The sequence below is a fragment of the Alosa alosa genome, chromosome 5 (assembly GCF_017589495.1).
Source record: "Alosa alosa isolate M-15738 ecotype Scorff River chromosome 5, AALO_Geno_1.1, whole genome shotgun sequence".
NCBI classification, from domain to species: domain Eukaryota; kingdom Metazoa; phylum Chordata; class Actinopteri; order Clupeiformes; family Clupeidae; genus Alosa; species Alosa alosa.
Window position 1 is genome coordinate 22,135,803 of NC_063193.1, and position 19,343 is coordinate 22,155,145.

Genomic DNA, 19,343 nt, shown 5'->3' on the forward strand with positions numbered 1-19,343 from the left:
ACTTTCCTCTCACTCAGTTTGTAGCACTATGGGCAAGACTACTATTACTTTTTCTCCCCTCTTTTCTGAATATTCCTAGCTTAAACAAATCTAAACACCTTTGCACCCTTGCTCTCAACTCCAATAAAACCAAAGAGGATTGTCAGAAGGCAATAGGTGTCAGACATACACCCATTCACATAAATGGGCTTTGAGGTAGAGCGAATAGGCTCCCCGCCCCTGCCTTCATCCATCGGCAGGAGACGAGATCCGCTCATCGCTGGACGGATCCGAGACGGGGCCTACGCCAAAGACTGTTACCTATTCAGGACTCGATCATGCTTGTATCCAAGCCGTTCCTTTACTAATTACATTTTTAACTGATTCTATTCTATCTACTGAGTCTTTTCTGGTAGAACTTTTGTTCACTCTTTCTTGCGTTTGTGTAGAAGTTGGCTGGTTTCAGATTTGTTGATAAATTGATTTTCGGATTTTGATTTCTGGTGATCTGATTTTAATGTGGTTCTGCTGGTTCTTAGCCTGCTGCCTAGCAGCACGGCAGGATGAGCACAGTTCAGATAGAGCCATTAAGAAGTGCGTGAAAAAATACAGACTGGAGGAACTAAAGAGAGAGCTGGAGGCTTTGGGGGTTAACGTTGATGGACATGGACAAGACATGGATGAAAATGAAAATAAAAAGAAAGACCAAAAAGAAACTCCAAAAGCTACTAATAAAGGAGCTGAAGCAGGTCGAGGACGGCAGAACTGGCCTAGACAAGAAGGTGAGGGCAGAAGGACTAACTCTGCCCATGGAGATCCCAGAAGACGTCCTAAATGTTCTTCATGACCTTGATGCATCCTTGGACAAAGAGTTGGAAGACTCTGAGAGAAATGAACAGAGGGATGACAATGTGAAAGCTGTGCTCGACAGTCTCCTAGATAAAGTGGACTTAACTCCGGGTGAGTAGAAGACATCTCTGCTCTTATTGAGTGTAAGAAGTAGCCGCATCACCAGAACCGACTTGAGCTCGGAGCAATACGTGGGCTACGTAAAAGTATGCTCACATTTAAAACATCAAAATGGTTCAGCATTGAATTTTAATAAATTGTTCTCCCATTATTTAGCTTGAAAGACAAAGGAGAAAAGGAGAGAGTATTGAGGCCCGAAGCTGGAGACAGGAAGGAGGAGTAAGGAGGAGGCCAATTTCTGGAGTGCCAGAACCACAAAGGCTTCATCCCCAAGGGGAGGTTTCGGGGGCCAGACACAGCAGCAGACGGCTGACTGTGTGAACGATTGACAAGGACTTAACCATCAAAAACCATCAATAAAGCAGATACAAGTTGTAGTGATCTTAATGTTTCTCCACGATTCATTTCTCAAATATAATTCTGCAACCTAATGACTCATACCAAGCTGTTCCACTATACTAGGTCATTTAATTAAACTATTGCAGGTTCATTTTGTTAAACCATCTGCAGCAAAAAAAAAAACAAAGATGCTGAAAAGAAGTGATTTGCCCCATGACAGGCTACATGCCATTTCCTGAGCTTGTAGACTAAAGTATTATCAATCAATAATACCCATAAGTAGTTTATATTTTTCACAATTAGCTCATAAACATAATGTGCATTTTTGTCTCGACTGTGTCTCAACTGTACCCATATTGAGTACAGTTGAGACCCCCATTTTAATGAGTTAACTAACCGTTCGTTGCGAAATTTAATAAATAAAAACATAGCAATTGCAGTGTTTGTAGTGTAAATTCGTTCATTTCATTTACATTAGCGTTGGTTTAAAATAATGCATCATGAACAAAATATGTGACACCTGAACAGATATGGCGAACAGTACAAATAGAATGTTCAAGTTATAACACTATCAATATAATGTAGCCTATGTCTCAACTGTACCCCACCTCACCTCACACATTTCTCTAGATTTTGCAACGACCTTACATGACACAATGTCGTGAAATATGCCACTTTATAGAGCACAAAATAACGTTTGTGATGATACCAGTTACGTTTAACAGTCTAGGGCTATTCATTGTGGAAGGTACATGGTGAAGTTTTACTTAGAAAAAATAAACTTTTGCGATATCTTTGGATCAGAGATAGCTGTTTCTTTCCAATTTTCCATGATGAAAGAGCTGGCACTAATACGCATGTGCATAGCAAAAATCACAACTTTTGCTTGCTGTGCACGCAAGATATTTAAGGCGTCTCAACTGTACACATGTCTCTGTACTCAGTCTACCCCATATGAGTGTAGTGTTGCCAACTTTCTCAACCCCAAATGAGGGACACTTCACTTCAAATGCAGGAGTGAGATTTCCTTCTCAACATCTCTGCCATCAAATCTGGCCCTACTTGTCTGAGCATGGAATACTAGCTTCTGGAATTCACAATTTAGCCACCAACATCACCATCTCCAACATCATCAAACGTCTTTCTGAGAGCAGGTCGTTCAAGGTGCACGGGGGTCCACCACAGGCAGCGACACAACATTTGCCGCTCTGCATCGCGCTTCAAACACAACCAATCAATGAGCAGCTTGAAAGCAGTGAGGGGTGGGATCCGTATGTGTGTGTTTATCCGTTTCTAGGAAACCACATTCACGTTCATCAAAACCCATTCCTCCACATGAAGAAGCGGGAGCCTTCGAATGTAATTGCACGGTAATATGGACAATTCTGTTTCGCAGTGTTTTTTTTTTGTTTGTAGGCCTACTTGCACTTCTTGAAACTATGCAGAACTGCTCAGTTAAATAGGAACAGAAGGGTAATCCTCAAAGTCGAATGCAAACAGTCCAAACCGTAAAATTATACTCCGAAATTTGAGGAGGTTAACGTTACATTGTTGCATTCTCATTTCCCGTCAGATTTCATAACAGTTGAAAAAAGTAAATAAATGACATGCACTTTGCTTTTTATCTGATTGGTCCAAGACAGAATTATGACTGAAGGAAGACCCAAAAAGTTTAGTGGGTGTTTCATGGTTTTCCTTTACATATTGTTATGTTTATTGTTGGCTTTTGGACAAGGCCTAGTTTCCAGGACAACGTCATCAACACTCAAATGTATAGGCTTAGCTTTGAAAACTCAGACATCTGGCAGTACACTGACAAGCAGGTCTGCATGGTTAATCATCTTCCATTTGATGTACAAAAACTATTTTCTAAGTTTTCAAATACAAATCTCTCTCTCTCTTTCTGTGTGTGTGTGTGCATGATGCCATTCTGATTTGGCAGTTATGGCACAAACCAACTACAATGTGGAAGCAGGGGAGGATGGTGAAGATACTGATGATCTGCTTTGCACAGGTGCTGACTATTTTTCTCATGCACCAAGTACCTCCATGTCTGTTCAGCCGTGTGCAAGCATCAGTGCTTCCAAACTACCTTCTCCCATTGCAGATGCAGCTCACAGTCAGGGCTTGGCATCCTTAGCACTACCGAGGGACCACTGTGACATGCTCTTGGACGCCATTGATGCTGAACTGAGCCGCCTTCAGGTCAGATACACTTTATATGTCATATGCAGATGTTCCCAGGGGTTGATCATTCATCATCATATGCAATTTAATGCAAATAATTTTAGGAAGAACGACTTACTAACATCTGAACTGAATTCTCTCATATTTGTACATCATTAGTTCATTCCTGAAGTCTAAAAAAATGCCTGAATTTGTACTGTGATTGAAAGACCTATCAACTCAAGAAGCGTCCTGTTCTAGAAAGAGGTTCGGGTTTTGCCATTTTGTCAGTGTCAACTTCAGAATTGTTTTTGTTCATAGGCACAGAATCAAAATCTCAGACACGATGAAAACTGTAAAGGAGAAGGTGTGAAGAGATTAGGTAAGCACATTTTAAGGAATTTGCTGAGAACTTTTATGGAGTCGATATAAAAAAATGAAAAATGTGAAACTCCTAGATCCCTTTTCCTCTCAAAACAAAGCAGGCATATACAATGGTTCCCTGTCCGTGTTTTCCATTTGACCTCCAATCTTCATTTTGTAAAACTGAGAAACCTGTTGTCAAAGCATACCTATGCAGAAGTCCATCTCTGAGTAAGGACACTGGCTTGGGATGCACCGGTCTTGCCAACGATGGAGAGCACCAGGACACACCCTCCCATGAGCCAGAATGCAAACGTTCCACCAGCTCACCTCGTAAGAACGTCACTTAGTTAATTTATTCATGTTGACCTGTTGGACATAAGGCTGTGATAAGCTTCTTCCATGCATCACGGTCTTGTGCCTTGGTTGATGCTTCGCCCCATGGCAAATGCATCTCCTCATAGTCATTTGTATGTGGAGTTTAGAAAATGTCATCCCCTCTTATCATTTTCTTCAAAGCTTTAACCACTGTCTGGTTTCTTTCCACTGTCACCTCACAGCTAAGCCCTCTGGTGGTAGGCAGGACTCAGCCGGACCCTCGGAGAGAGAGGGGAGCAGCGAGACGTCGACCCCAGAAGAGGAGCAGCGTGGGCTGGACGCCCGGACGGAGCAGTGCCGCTGGAGGCTGGAGAGGCTGCTGGGGAGGACCGACCGAGGGGCACCAGAGATCGGCACGTCCACGCCACCCGACCCAGACAGCATCTGCACGGAGGACTTCACCCAGCGTTTCAGGGAGGAGACTGTGGACCTGGAGGAGAAGAGTAGAACTGAGTCCACCCAATCCATGCCACATGATACTGGTAAACATGGGGTCCTAATGTGACAGCAGCATGCATGGATGGAACTGGGTCTGTTACAAATACTAAGCACTGCATCTGGAGCAGGTAATTAGGACCAGTAGTAGGATCAGTATTAAGTTTAACTGGAGTGACACCAGGTTTGGTTGCAGTGCACTGCAGACTGTTCATTGCAGGAGGTATCCCAGGGGCTGTTTGCACATTCACAAAAGGCATTTCATCAGTGAGACAGAAAATGTGTTGCTTTTTTGGAAAAGTCTTTTGGAGAAGATTTGATTGTTATTAGGTGATTTTGATACCCAAGTCCCTGCTTAAGTGAATGTAGCAGATTAAAGAAGATGCAAATATGGGTTGCCCCTTAAATGGGAATTGGATTGCTTTACACTAACTGCAACAATAATATAATAGAAATGATTACAATATATCAGAAATTAAATGAACTAGTCTGAAGCTGAATGTTCCTTACCTATTCCTAGATGTCTTGAATATGTATGCAGTCAGTAAGATGAATCCATGTCATGGGCAGTGATGTAGCAGTGTGCTGCTATACAGACAGCTTGTGAGTGAGTCTACTGCAGACTTCATCATCATGTTGTTTTAAATATTCTGTCGCTTCTGTTCAGCTGCTCTCGACAAGCTTCCGAGTTTCACTGGTGCCAGAGATCCGGCCACTGAGAACGGAAGCATTGGAATTAACGTCAGATACCTGGCAGGTGCTGCAAACTGTTTTCATCCAAAATCACTAACTGTAATAACTGACTGATGAACAATACTGTAGGTATTTACAAAGTTGGATGGATGCAAAATTATTTGGGATGACACTTAAAAATTCGCTGGTGTTGGATGCCACAGTGGTTGTAACACAGTTTCCTCCTAGGAGTTCCGGTGAGAAGCTTTGATGCAGTGACCATAGACAGCGACCTGGACTCGGTGCGCACTGAACAAGTCCATAGGCACCTGCACAAGTCTTTTGACCACAGGAAAGGTACCTCAGGGAAGAGAGAGCTGATTATGATGTCTGTAAAAACAATACTGTGTTACCTCTGCTCAATATGAAAACCCAGATTATGTTAGTTGTCCCTACTGTTTTGCTGAATCGTGATGGTGAGCAAGTTCAGATACTCCATATGTTCTACTGCAATCTCATGCCTCAAGTCTACACTGTTCTGTCAACTGATGTGATCTTCTTGTCTTGTCCTTTCTCAGTCATTAAAGCTGTTGAACAAATGAACAGCATGTTCTCTGACCACAGTGACTGTGACACGCTGGCCGAAGAGGAGGGGAGCCAGCAGTACAGTATGTGTTGTTATTGAGTCATCTGCAAGTGATTGAGTGTAAAGTGTTTTCTCAATCCTGAGAACAAAATTGTGCAATTTAGGGGCACTGGCCTCTACAGCCACCATAGGCTCCTGTGGACGGCAGCGCATCGAGAAGTCGCCCCAATCCAGAGGACAACTGTTTAGGTATCAAATGGTTTTCATCATTTTGATAAGTACAACTCTGTTGAGAGACAAAAAACGAATTACTATTAGTACTAATATGCTTTTTACTAATATGCTTTTTACTAATATTCTTTTTACTAATATGCTTTTTACTAATATGAGTTTAAAGGTTGATCTCCTCTTCTTTCTTCCTTTGCCATTGGCTGATGTGTGGACTTCAGTTCTGATGAGAGCAGTGAGGAGAGTGAATCTGTCCAGCACTCCAGATGTGACCATAAAGGCGGAAGACACCGGAGCAGTGCGCACAGGAGATCGAGAGGAAATCGGGTCAAACAAAACCGAGGAAACAGTGTAAGAAACTGGGTGATTAGACACGGGCACCTCGAAGACAATCGAGACACATTTACTCGTCTGTCACCTCACTACGATAACAACACTGTTGTTTTCTGCAGCTCTCCTGTGGGTGGATCCTGGAGCAGATGACAGAGAGACGACTCTTAGAGGAAACCCTGTCTCATCTCAGAAAGGTGTACTATGCTGCACACACCTAGTTAATTGTCTACAAGAGCACCTAAAACGAGCACCTCCACAAAAAGGGTCTCACTCTAATAGGTGTGAGTTGTGTTGTTGTGTGTGCTTGTAGGACAGTGAGAGGGAGGAGAATAAATTGCTCATGAAGAGAGCTCAGCTGTGTGAAACGGAGCAATCTCTGGCCGATCTTCTTCAACAACAGCAGGTATTTAATTAGCCCACATACCACCTTTTCATTTTTCTATATTCGTACAATTTTTCTATTACTCTTAAACATGCAAAAATAGAGGGGTACCTGACCATAAATTCCCTGTAGGTGGCATACTGGCAGTTCTCAGTTTATTATCTCTGCTTGCTTTTGGATAATGCTGTATTATTTTGAGTACCTCTCAATTTACCTCTGTATTTACAAAGGCATTATTATACGCTCTTCAAAATGCTGCAGAAAGTGCTGTTCTCTTGAATGTACCTTCCCACTGTTTGGAGGACCGGTATTTCTGAATAATGAGTGCTGCAAAAACTGATGGGGATATATAATGGGTTTTGTGCTTCTGATTCACATCTTTCATATCATTCAGCAACTAGTCTATTCACAACTTGGTATACTGTGTGTGTGTATGTGCATGTGTGGTGTGTATGTGTGCGTGTGCGTGTGTGTGTGCATGTGTGGTGTGTATGTGTCTGTGTGCGTGTGCGTGTGCGTGTGCGTGTGCGTGTGCGTGTGCGTGTGTGCGTGTGTGTGTGTGTGTGTGTGTGTGTGTGTGTGTGTGTGTGTGTGTGTGTGTGTAGTGTGTGTTGCAGCAGCTGGAGCTGCTGAGGCTGGAGGTTGAGCAGAAGGAGAGGGACAGCCAGAGACTTCAGGCCAATCTGAGGGACAACACAGCCCAATCTGACACCTCCAGGTCAGAGCCAGGATTGAGTACAAATATTTGAGCTTTTTGAGGTTTCTTTTCTTTTCTTTTGAACACACACACAGAATGGACAGCTAGAAGGCCACAAGGAGCAATTTGACCTTTTACAAATTTTGCTGCACAGCTGTCATAATCTCATTCATATTCTCTTAGTTTTCTCCTCCTCATATGTATATTTTTCATGCCCACTGCACTTTAGATGTGAGCTGCGAAGGCTGCAGACCCAAAGGGACTCATGTCTGCTGGAGGTTAGAGGTCTGCAGGAGGAACTGGACACCTTGGAGAGAAGTCAGATTGTCCACTGGGAGGGAGGGGAGGCCAGGGTGAGAGCTGAGTTAAAGCTGTATCTTACAGCACTCGGGTGGTACACCTGACACATTTAGCAGGGTTAAACTGTTCAGAGGAGGTGGTGTAAGTGTAAAGGCACAGAGAACTCCATCATTTTTCAGTTTATGGGTCACTTCTGCCCTTGTTGTATTAAATTACTGCACTACCTGACTAAGCAATAGGTATTTTTTAAAGTTAGATGATGCACACAAAAGAATTTGGGAGGACCCTCAACTAAAGGTCTCAGTCAGTGTAAGTTGAATAAATGCCCCCTGTTAGACATATCTGAAATACCTGGATTTTGAAGATGATCAGATCCAGGTCCCTGATGATCAAACCTTTTCACCCTTGCCTGACTCTGCGTCTCTCTCATCTGTGTTTTCTTCAGCTGGCTGGTGGTGTGTCTGTGCTGGAGAGGGAGGAGATGGACAGACTGCTGGAGAACGCCAAATCCGACCTGTTCTCCGAACAGCGCCGCTTCAGACACACTCTGGACTCCATGTCAGAAGTATGACTCAGGATTTTTTGTTTTGTTTTTAACCAATCACATGTCGCGGAAGTCTGACACATGTTAGGTGGACAGTCACAGTTTTCCCTCACTCGACAGATTGTATGGTCTGGTGTACCATTTCATTTATTGTCATATAAGGGTGTATAGACCCTTTCAACAATAAAAACAAAAACAATGCTTGAACATTCTATTTGGTTCCCAATCTACTTCCTCTGCATTAAGATAACATATGGAATGTTAAAAAGGAAGTCTTGTGGGGCCAACTATGATGCTGATAATGGAACTCTCTTGAAAGGGTCCATAGTTTGTCCCTTTTCTTTATCTTGCTCAGAAGCTGGATGAAGCGCAGCAGGAGTTAGACCAGAGAGCGGAGGAGCTGAGGACACTGAGGAGGAGGTGCACTGAGCTGGAGGTCCAGCTCACCAACACCAGCAGACTAAGAGAGGAGCAGGAGGAGGTCAGTCTTCTTGCTCTCCTCGTCTCACTCCATGGCTAAGTGTGAGTCCTCCTGAGGTTTCTGCTCAGGGAGAAACGTCATCCAGCTCCCTCCACTGATGTGGAAAAACCATAGACTGGCTAAGAGCTATTTGTAGCTCTCCATGGATACATCTTAAGGGCTACTGGGCCTGGATTATGTTTCTTTGAGGTTGTCAGTGGTTTTTTTTTGTCGTGTGGGTTCAAGGACGTTTATTAAAAAAATAAACATGCTGACATTGATTTCAACAATATGTTTATGAGTGCATAGACATATCCAATGGGTTCTGTTAGATTCTCTTTATGGCAAATGTCTTCATACTCCACAGTGCTTGCAGAGACAGCTGAAGGACCAGGAGGGGACGGTGGGGGCGCTTGAGCGTATTGTGGCCCAGAAAGAGGTGCTGCTGCTGGGACTGCAACAGGAGAGGAGCGCCCTGCAGATGGAGCTCAACACTCAGAAGGAAGAGCATCACAAACAATGCAGTGACATTCAGGAGCAGGGACAGCGTAAAAAGGTTTGGGCATACACAATCAAACAGTAATGCTCACATGAGCACACATGTATGCATATGTAAGTGTCTGCGCTATAGCTTGGTTATAACTTTAATTTCTCATTCCTAGGAAGAGGCGCTGGAGGCACATAGGTTACAGTTGTCTCTGGACCATGAGAAGAATCTTCAACAGGTGAGAGAGACAACTCTGTCTGTAGGGGTTCGTAATTCTATACTAAAGGGATGTTTTTATTTGTTTATATTCTATTGAGGCAAACTGGGTCCCTATAAGCAAACCAAACTGAATTGTCATCCATAAAATGTTGAGTAGTTATAGATGAGAGTTTTTGCAGGTCCGTCTGCAGGCCCAGGAGTTGAAGTCTGAGGCACTGAGAGAACAGGCCCAGTCCCACACACAACACATGGAGTTCCTGGAGAGCTGCATCAAGGTCAGTACACCTGGATCTGCATCTACACCTACACATCTGATCAGTGTTACCTTTACCTATCTTTACCTCTGTAGAGGAAGTTGCTGAGTATTAATATCTGTACACTCCCATATTTGATAATAGCTATGGTTATGCCAACCTCTTCAATCTTTACAAATGGCTCCTTATTGGTACAGATAAATGTGGAGAAATACAGAGGATACGTTTAGGTTGTCAGTAACCGGCATGGAGCAGGAGAATTAAGGAATATCCGTCCGTTGAATACTGACATCACTCTTTTCGGTGTCCTTAGCTGAAGGAGGAGGAGGTGAGGAGGCTCACGGGGGCTCTGGAGACACAGGAGGAGGCCATGAGGAGGCACGAGGAGCAGCTGAGAGGAGAGACTGAGGAGAAGGTACCAGATAGATTTAATATCCATTTACATGGAGTTACACATGAGTTAGTTATAGAATAATAATAATAATAAGTTTATTTTATATAGCGCCTTTCTCAAACCCAAGGTCGCTTTACATAGTAGGAAGGCAGGGAAACACAATAACAGACAATCCAAAACAATACAACAAAGACAAGTTATCTGTATGGAGCTATGTGTTGGGTGTGGAGGAGAAGTGATCATTAAACAGAAAGGTCTTGAGATGTGCTTTGAAGAAAAGAAGAGAAGGACAGGCACGAAGAGGTTGGGGGAGGGAGTTCCAGAGTTTGGGGGCCAAGGCACTGAAGGACCTGTCACCCAGGGTGGAGAGTCTGGGCGGGGGATAGCCAAGAGGTTTTGGTCAGAGGATCTGAGTGAGCGGGAAGGAGTGTAAGGGGTCAGGAGGTCGCAGATGTAGGGGGGAGCAAGGTTGTGGAGGGCTTTGAAGATGAGTAGTAGTACTTTGTATTTGATCTGGGACGGAACTGGTAGCCAATGGAGTTGATGGAGAATGGGGGTGATGTGTGCTGATCGTCTGGTATGGGTGAGGAGCCTGGCTGCAGAGTTTTGAATATATTGTAGTCTTTGAAGGGTTTTAGTGGGGAGACCAAGGAAAAGTGAGTTGCAGTAATCTAAACGGGACATAATGAAAGAGTGAACCAAAGTCTGTGCATCACTAGCAGAGAGGAAGGGTCGGAGGTGGGCAATGTTACGCAGGTGAAAAAAAGCAATCTTAGTGAGTGATTTGATATGAGGATCAAAGCTAAGGGTGGAGTCAAGCTGAATGCCAAGGTTTTTAACAACAGGGGTAGAGTGGACAGATGAGCCATCAATGTTGAGAGTGAGACGGGGCGATTTGGTAAGGATGCTTTTTGGGCCAATCAGCAGAATTTCGGTTTTGTCTGTGTTGAGCTTGAGAAAATTGTTTTGCATCTATAATTTTAAGTCAGAGAGGCAGTCAGTGAGGGAGTGTGGTGGGGGGTCAGAGGGTGAGGGAGTGGTAAGATAGAGTTGAATGTCTTCTGCATATCAGTGGAAGTTGAGACCGTGGCTGCGAATAATCTGGCCAAGAGGGAGGATGTATATGAGAAACATTTGCAATTGAACTGAACCAACAAAACAGTGACTGGGCAGAGCAAGTGAGGGGCCCAAGTACAGAACACTGGGGGACACCACGAGTGACAGGGGACTTTACAAACTGCTTTCTGTTGGAGAAGAATCTCCAAAAATATGTGCTACTGGCATTTATACCAGCTCCAAATAGCGGGCAATTTTCAGACATCTAAAGTGTGCTAGTGGAGTTTTTTCTAATTCTAGCTTGCTTAGATATAATATTCTGTTGAAGTAGGTGGTTCCCAGGCAGGGGTTGAGTACTTTTGCTAGGGGCTGAACCGTGTCTTGTGCTTCTCTGAGGACAGGTGCAGAAGGCCCTGGATCAGGAGCAGAGGAGGTGGGAGGAGCAGAGGGAGGCGGCGCTGCAGGAGCAGCGCAGGAGGATGGAGAGGGAGGCGCAGGGGGCGCAAGCGGACTTGCAGGCCGAGGTGGAGAAGGAGAGGAGGAATGCGTTAGGCCTTCAGAGCAAAATGCTGGAGTTGCAGGCCGTGAGTATAACTAAAGGCAGTGACTATATTACTGGTATGTCAGATACACACGTTTTTCAGTGTCTGTCTTTCTTTTGAACCATCCAACAATCCCCCAGTGTGACGGGTCGCTAGGCCTTCTACTCGTGTCTCTTTAGGGGGATTCGACTTGATGTTGCTGCCTGCAGCCGTGTTAAGCTGACTGCATAACGTGATTATTTCTGAGATTCTGTTACGTTTTCAACCCGAAATTGTGCATACGTCACGGTTGGAAACGTATCAGAATCTCAGAAATACCGGTAATCACGTTACGCAGTCAGCTTAAGATGGCTGCAGGCGGCTAAATCAAGTCGTATCCCCCTTTTGTCTACTTATTTTCAGAAATATCGGGAAGCTAACGAGCTGATGAGCTGCACCTGTGTGCAGGTGTCCAGATATAAAGGGCTGCTTCCTCTCCTCTTGAGAGGGTCATTCTTACAGTACTTTGGATTTTGGTCCTGCAACACAGCACTCAGCCACATTGCAAACATACAACATTCATGCATTACTGATGACTGACTTGGACCCAGCTCACACATTTGGTTAATAAATCCATATTTTAGTTCAAATCTAACCTCTCAACTCCTTCTTTTGTTGTGGCCTCTACCCTGGGTCACAACACTTTCCCTGGACAATTCCAACGCCGGACTATTTGCACTTTCTCTCACTAAATCATGATTAATGCATTATCATACCGGATACGTAATCATCCCACCTCTTAAAACTTTCACCTCAGGTGCTTTAAACACCATTCTCCACCCTGACTATCATATGCATTTGTCATGTGTACAGACCTTACTGTCCGTATTGACCCTAGGCAGATGGGTCAGGCCCTTGAGTCGTGGATCTGCTCGAGGTTTCTTCCTATATGTATCTCCAATTCTAAGGAGTTTTTCCTCGCCCCTGTTACCCATGGGCCTTCTTTCTTTCTTTCTTTCTTTCTTTCTTTCTTTCTTTCTCTCTTTCTTTTCTTTTCTTCCTCTTTTCTTTTTTCTCTGATTGCCTATATTCTGTAAAGCGCCATGATGCATGTGTAATGTTTTGGCGCTCTATAAGCACAATAAATTAAATTAAATTAAAATTAAACACCCAGTCTATCCATATATCCATCCATTCAACGCTCCTTTTTTCTTAACCTATGTGCTACTAACCCAGCTCTTGTCTGCATGTTTCCAGAAGGTGCAGACGCTGGAAAATGAGCTGTGTCTGCAGCAGAGGGAGCAGTCGTCTACACAGGCCGCCATGGTGCAAGCGCTTAGAGAGGAGCATCAGGCAGAGCTACTGAGGCAGCGCAAACAAGCAGAGCAGGTTAACCACACACACACACACACACACACTCACACACACACACACACACACACACACAATGCAATACATGTTTGTATTAAGATTACAAATTATTGAATGAACTCCAGAGGTGTTTGCCATTTCATTTTTGCATCAGATTTGCATCTTGTCCCTACGTGTAATACTTAAAAAAGAATAATAATAATAATAATAATAATAATAATAATAATAAAAAGAAACATTTGCAATTGAACTGAACCAACAAAACAGTGACTGGGCAGAGCAAGTGAGCACCACCCTCCTCCTCCCATTAGTCCTGCTGAAGAGTGTTCTCTCTCACTCACCTATGTGTTAATCACTGTGTTGTTAGGAGGCGCAGATGGAGAGCCTGAGGTTAAGACAGATTCTCCAGCAGTCAGAGGCACAGCTGCAGTCTCTGCAGGCTACACTTGCAGTGCAGGAGCGCGACCACCAGATGGCGCAGGAGAGGCACGAGCAGCAGCAGCGTCGCTGGGCTCAGGAGCTGCAGATGGAGTGCCAAACCCTGCAGAGTATGCTGGGAAATGGTGGACATGGAAACACACTGCTCAGGTGCACCTATTTTCTCTGAAGTGCATACATACATAATCACAGGGCTGGTTGTGTCACTGTAAGGAGGTTTATGAGGACACAATGAGCAAGCGTGTAAGATAGTGAACCTGATGATCTCTCTTAAAGCTCTCTTAATACACAAAGCTGACTTTAAATCAGTGCTAACTGACTGTTTAAATCAGTGCTGACTGACTGTTTAAGCCGTTTATACTACATGGGCCTTAGAAGTTTCACTGGAGCACACTGCAAAGACTACTGCCCTCGCCCAACTAGTATGTACATTCTGCGCCTGTGCTGCTAATATTCAGATAGACAAACGTGTAGATATACCTGAAGACCTCTCTCAAATGGAACTGAAACAGAATTCCACTGCTTTTAATCTCAATTCATTTACTAATTACTAATCCTGTGTGTCATCCATACGGTCACTGTGAAACACAAGTTTTCTGCAAACAGAAAGAATATGCTGACCCCATACCAAATACCCTATGCCATTTTTTGTAAGATTTATTTTGGGCTTTTCTAGTCTTTAATGATAGGACAGTGGAGCGTAGCAGGAAATGAGTGGGAGAGAGATAGGGTCATGTGGAAGGAGTCATGTGCAGGAAATGACTTCAGGCCAGACTTGATGTGTGTGATTGTTTTGGTTGTCCTGACATGTTTCTGCACTGTGTTTGGAAAACAGCTGCACTTTAGGCCAAGCAGTGGAGACGCTCCAGGCCCTTAGATTGCAGTTCCAGACATTCATTTCCGGGCTTCAGCAAGAGTTGGAGTTACAGAAACACACCAACCAGAAATTAGGACAGGACAAGGTACGACACACAGTGTGACACACAAACACACACACACACAGAGTGATAGCACCACTGAAATGCATTATTAATCTCCCATGTGTCTATGGATGGGTTTCAGGAACACGAGCTTCGTCTTGAGAGGGAGCAGATGCTTATGGAGAAGGAGAGAGCCCTGCAGACACTGCGGGAGAGACTCATACAAGTGAGATCCTCACTTTCTCACATACTCTAGTTTCTCACATACTTAAGTTCTTCAAATGTTCTCACTAAATTAAGTTGTGTAGTTCACCTGCTCACCTGCAACAGAGATGAACATTTACACTTACACTTATGCATATCCTCCATAACACTGCTGTCAACTCATCAGTCTATGGACTCAGTGGCTGTCAGCTAGGAGTAAGACTCCTCATCAACCTATGAACTTCAATGGCTGATGTAGTTGGTTGACTCTCAGCTGGGAGAAGGTCTCTCAGTCTACGAACGTCAGTGGCTGATCTAGTCGGTGGACTGTCAGCTGGCCTAATAACGCAGGAGAAGGACGCTGATATGCTTGTGCATAGCTCCTGTTGGACTGTGTCAGTTTGAGAGTGCCTTGCTGATGTCGGCCCTTCGATACACTGGCGCTCCCAGCACATAATTGTTTTTGTTTGATTTGTTGTTTGTAAACTCAGGGCATTGCTGTGAAAGAGCTCAATGCTCAGTCTATTTCCCCTGAATAAACACACACACACACAGACACACACACACACACACCACACACACACAAACACACACACACACACACACACACACACACACAGTCCTATGTATTTGACTCATGGTCTGTGTGTAATAAGGAGCACATAGAGGAGCTGAGCATCCTGAACCGGCCGCAGCTGCGCGGGGCTCTGGAGGGCGGTGTGGTGGACTCACTGCGCCGACAGCTGAGGGACAAGGACGAGGAGCTGCGGCAGGTCCAGAGGAGCATGAGCCAGTGGAAGGAGAAGACCGCTGCACGGCTGGCCCGAAGGTTTGAGGAGGAGCTAACGGCTGAGCTGGACAAGTAAGTGGGGCTTGAAAATAGGGATGGACAATATGGCTAAGATCTTAGCAAGTCTGAAAACTCTGAGGAGAAATCGAGATGTTCCAATACAATATGATGTAATAAAATCTTAACATAGAATAATGTTCAAGTATCAGTATTTATTTGTAATATCAAAAAGTTAACCCATTATACACATTTATGTAGTTTCTGTTTCTATGAGTATTCTACTGAAATTTAATATAAAATCAGTTTTCACACAGCTATGTCAAATTTGCATATGTTCACATGTTTATGCAATATACAAAAAACATGCAATTTGCACACACAATGCTAATGCTAAAACATTATCATCACATTGGTTAATATGATAGCACCTCTGAGATTGAGCATACCAGACAACTTCTATTCTGAAAAGAGACTTAATGTTACCACATTACTGATGAGGATGAAAGGACATTAGGGAATGACTGAATTCGAAGATCTGTCATGTATGTGGAGCTTCAATCAACACCTTATTTCAATTCAATTTAATTTCACTTATAAAGCACCAAAACATTACACATGTCTCATGGCGCTTTACAGAGTGTTAAACAATCAGAGAATTATCTCAAACATAACGCTGTATTCCACGTACAAATGTACATCCCATAGCCAAAATAAGAGTAACACCAAAGAATGCCTTGCATCACGCCTGTGCTAGACATAAGGCCACACAATAGTCAGCATTTATCTCCAATTAGTTCTCTGACATTGGGTTGGTGTGTCCCAGCCCTTGTACCCTTAGAATGCAAGTGTGATATATGATATATATATATATAAGTGTGATATATGCAGAAATTAATGTCCTTCTTATTCGGTAGCTCTATATCGAGGCCTGCATTGTTGAGTAGATAGTGTAACTCTGTAATTGTTTCCTATTGATGATACTATTGCTACCTACAGATGCAAAGCAGATTTGCTCAAGAGAAGGTACAGTAACTGCTGTGGTATTTAGATATTTATACTAGTTGGCATTTAAGTTACTAGAGTAGAATGCTAGTTTAACTCACTAAATTACTTAACCTCTCAGTAGTTATTTTAGTTATTTACAGCTATTAATAGTAACTGTAGATATTGAGAGGAGTCTCAACTACCAACTTTTTTTCTCTCTGGGTTCTGTTAGAGTTTTTTGAGTTCCTAACCTTCTCTACTATATCGTAGAGTGGCTTGTGTTTTCTACTAATATGTACAACTATTCTACAGTGTTTTAGGGTAGAATTGTAAACTATATGTCGTCACCTTCCTAAAATAATGCCATAAGTAATTTGTCTTAGATTTTTCAGAAAATAATAAAAAAGTTAACCAAAAATTTTAGGAAGGTGACAATGTCATAGTTATGTAGTCAACCGTGCCTTTGTCTGATTTCTCTGTCTGTTGTCATGCACTGGTGCAGAAGAACTCCAAGACTGCGCTCAGACCAGGAGAAGAAGCTTCAGCGTCTGGAGGAGGAGATGAGGCAGCTCACCATGGTACACTCCTACACACCCCTCAGCAGAATCTGTGTTTGAGACTGAGAACACAGCCAAGTCATATATTGTATTTGTCATTATGGTCTGTGACATTTAAACTGTTGATTAACTACTAAATGGGACAGTAGAGAATCCCACCAATGGCTGTACAGTGAGTCTTTAGTGATTTGTTGGTCATTGAAACCCTTGTTTTGAGGCATGGTGCTACAATTACATCCGCAGGAATAAATATTTGATTTAGTGACAGGAAGTTATCATTCGATTTGCCATCAAATTCCATTTATTAATTTCACTCCTTGGTACCTGGTCCACTGACCTTTAACATACACATGGCACATGGGAATGAGACAGTAGAGGATACAACATTAACCCATTAGTGATTTATTGACCATTAAAAAATGTCTGTGTGATCTATGAACTAATGAGGGTTTGGAAAGCATGCTTCATCATTCTCTGTTGGTTTTCTTATTAAAAAAGAGGAGTCTGCCATGACCAATAAGCTTCACTGTCACTGAGTTCAATTTATGTGTAATTATTTATGTCCCTTTAATGGCCCTGTGTGGGTTCAGGTATCTTCATCTCTCTCTCCTCTCTCGTTTTCTACTTCTAATAGGGCGGTGACTTTGACAACATGCCCTCGGCCACACTTTCGTCCCCGGTGCCCCAAAACCCCCCGTCTGCCCTCCGCTCTCAGGACCTGGCCTCCTACAAGCTTCTCCGGCACCTACAGAGCCGCATCCGGCAGCTGCACTCCGAGAGCCGGACCCACCAGCACAGCCCTCCTCACCTGGCCGTTGGTCCCACCGAGCTGACCGGCTCCTACCTGGAAACGGTATGTGACAGAACGTCCTTCAGTCTGGTTGGTTAATTCACCCTGTTTTGTGTCATCTTCACATGGCTTTAAGTTCTGCAGGCATTGTGCCTGAATTCAGGCATGGGCTAGGGCCAGATTTGAAAATAAATAATAGGACATTGTCCTTGCTTTAAGCCCTGTCATATCAGCTCATTAAAGAATATGATTGTGCACCCTTGTTGGGGAAGTCATGTTGCACATAGTATTAAGTCTGTGTTTGCTGTCTTTAGTTAAAGGTTGTATCCGTCACTTCTGTTGATGTTCAAACAAAACAGAGAGCTAGCTCGCTACTCCCTTCCCCTCCCTCCTGTGCAATTAAAACTCTCCTAAACGCACATGTCGTCGGTAGTTAAAACACTTTATTTTGCCTTCGAGTGGGTTGCCAACCCTTGTTGGTAGCAATTGTTTTTGTGTACAGATCTCGGAGCCTAGGCTGCCTATAGAGACTTTTTTTTTTTGACGGCCTGCTTATGGGGCAGACGGCTAGCGGATTGTTAGGGGAAAGATTAGATGAATGTGCTAATTTGTGTTTGGCCCTGAAATCGCTGATACAACCTTTAATGTGTAGATGTGTTTACGTACTTTTGTCTGTTTAATGCATTATGTACAGCACTTTGGCCAGTGTAAGCTGTTTATAAATGTGCTTTAGGAATAGCCTACATTTGACTTACTTACTTTATGTTGTGCAGCCGTGTCAGTTATCACTGTCAGTTATGTAAATGAAACTTTAAATCCAGGATAAATCTAAGCAAGGTCATTTAAGGTTGTTTCATCTGTGTCCTCAGATTCCAGATACTCAGGAAAGCAGTTGGCCTTTTAAAACGGCGAAATAAGGACAGCACCTAGTTACGGAAACAGATATAACATTAGACATGCAGATTTCATTATATACATACCCTGTGTTCCTGCATAAATATATGTTATTTTTTATACAAAAATGCCCTTTGTATAAAATGTCTCCCTTAAACCAGGGTGGGTACAAACATTGTAAGTTACATACATCACAGTGTTACCAAATCCCTTAAAAATGGCATAGATATAGGAGAGGTCAGAACATTTCGAGTGGTCACACGCAGCACGTGCAACCCTGCTCAAAGGGGAACGTCCTGATGGTTTCTGTCAAATGCCTTCCTCAGCAGTTGGAGCCGTGATGAAGTTTTACAGCTGGGATAAAGGTTGATCCCTTAGCCTTTAGAGAGCAGTGTATCTCCACGCACTGACAGATAAATGTCTGTGATCAGCAGTAAGGTGACCTAACCTAGGTCATGGTGACCTAACCTAGGTCATGGTGACCTTATGTATCCTGTCTCACATGTAGTTGGCTTAGTTTTAACCTATTTTTTTACAAGTCTAAATCAACACAACCCAAGCTGCCAAATCAGTGTTTTCTTTGTTTTAAATGTATGCTTATAGTGCAATGCAATGCAATGTACTTTTTTATAA

The 19,343-nt window shown here is 43.3% G+C and overlaps 1 protein-coding gene and 1 long non-coding RNA gene across 2 annotated transcripts; both read left to right on the forward strand.

Annotated features, from left to right (window-relative positions):
- Positions 1–311: 311 nt before the first annotated feature.
- On the forward strand, positions 312–1,335 carry LOC125295137. Its single transcript, XR_007193636.1, has 2 exons — positions 312–939; positions 1,105–1,335. It is a non-coding gene; the product is annotated as an uncharacterized LOC125295137 (long non-coding RNA).
- A 1,148-nt stretch (positions 1,336–2,483) lies between these two features.
- si:ch211-102c2.8 (trichohyalin) lies at positions 2,484–19,318 on the forward strand. The gene is made up of 31 exons (XM_048244514.1): positions 2,484–2,657; positions 3,230–3,301; positions 3,395–3,492; positions 3,775–3,835; positions 4,021–4,149; positions 4,377–4,676; positions 5,297–5,386; positions 5,551–5,658; positions 5,880–5,969; positions 6,052–6,136; positions 6,337–6,466; positions 6,568–6,642; positions 6,759–6,851; positions 7,436–7,548; positions 7,757–7,880; positions 8,273–8,392; positions 8,727–8,852; positions 9,199–9,387; positions 9,494–9,556; positions 9,717–9,812; positions 10,105–10,206; positions 11,643–11,825; positions 13,020–13,151; positions 13,501–13,721; positions 14,407–14,533; positions 14,634–14,717; positions 15,352–15,557; positions 16,482–16,508; positions 16,972–17,047; positions 17,661–17,879; positions 18,686–19,318. Exons 2-31 carry the CDS (start codon positions 3,232–3,234, stop codon positions 18,731–18,733), a joined length of 3,585 nt encoding a protein of 1,194 aa, XP_048100471.1. The 5' UTR covers positions 2,484–2,657; positions 3,230–3,231; the 3' UTR covers positions 18,734–19,318.
- Positions 19,319–19,343: the final 25 nt, after the last annotated feature.

Excerpts from the sequence above, each read along its gene's own strand:
- si:ch211-102c2.8 (XM_048244514.1), top strand. The coding sequence starts at position 3,232 with ATGGCACAAACCAACTACAATGTGGAAGCAGGGGAGGATGGTGAAGAT. Across the intron at positions 3,302-3,394 it reads TGATGATCTGCTTTGCACAG|ATGCAGCTCACAGTCAGGGC; the intron begins GTGCTGACTATT and ends CTCCCATTGCAG. Across the intron at positions 11,826-13,019 it reads AAATGCTGGAGTTGCAGGCC|AAGGTGCAGACGCTGGAAAA; the intron begins GTGAGTATAACT and ends GCATGTTTCCAG.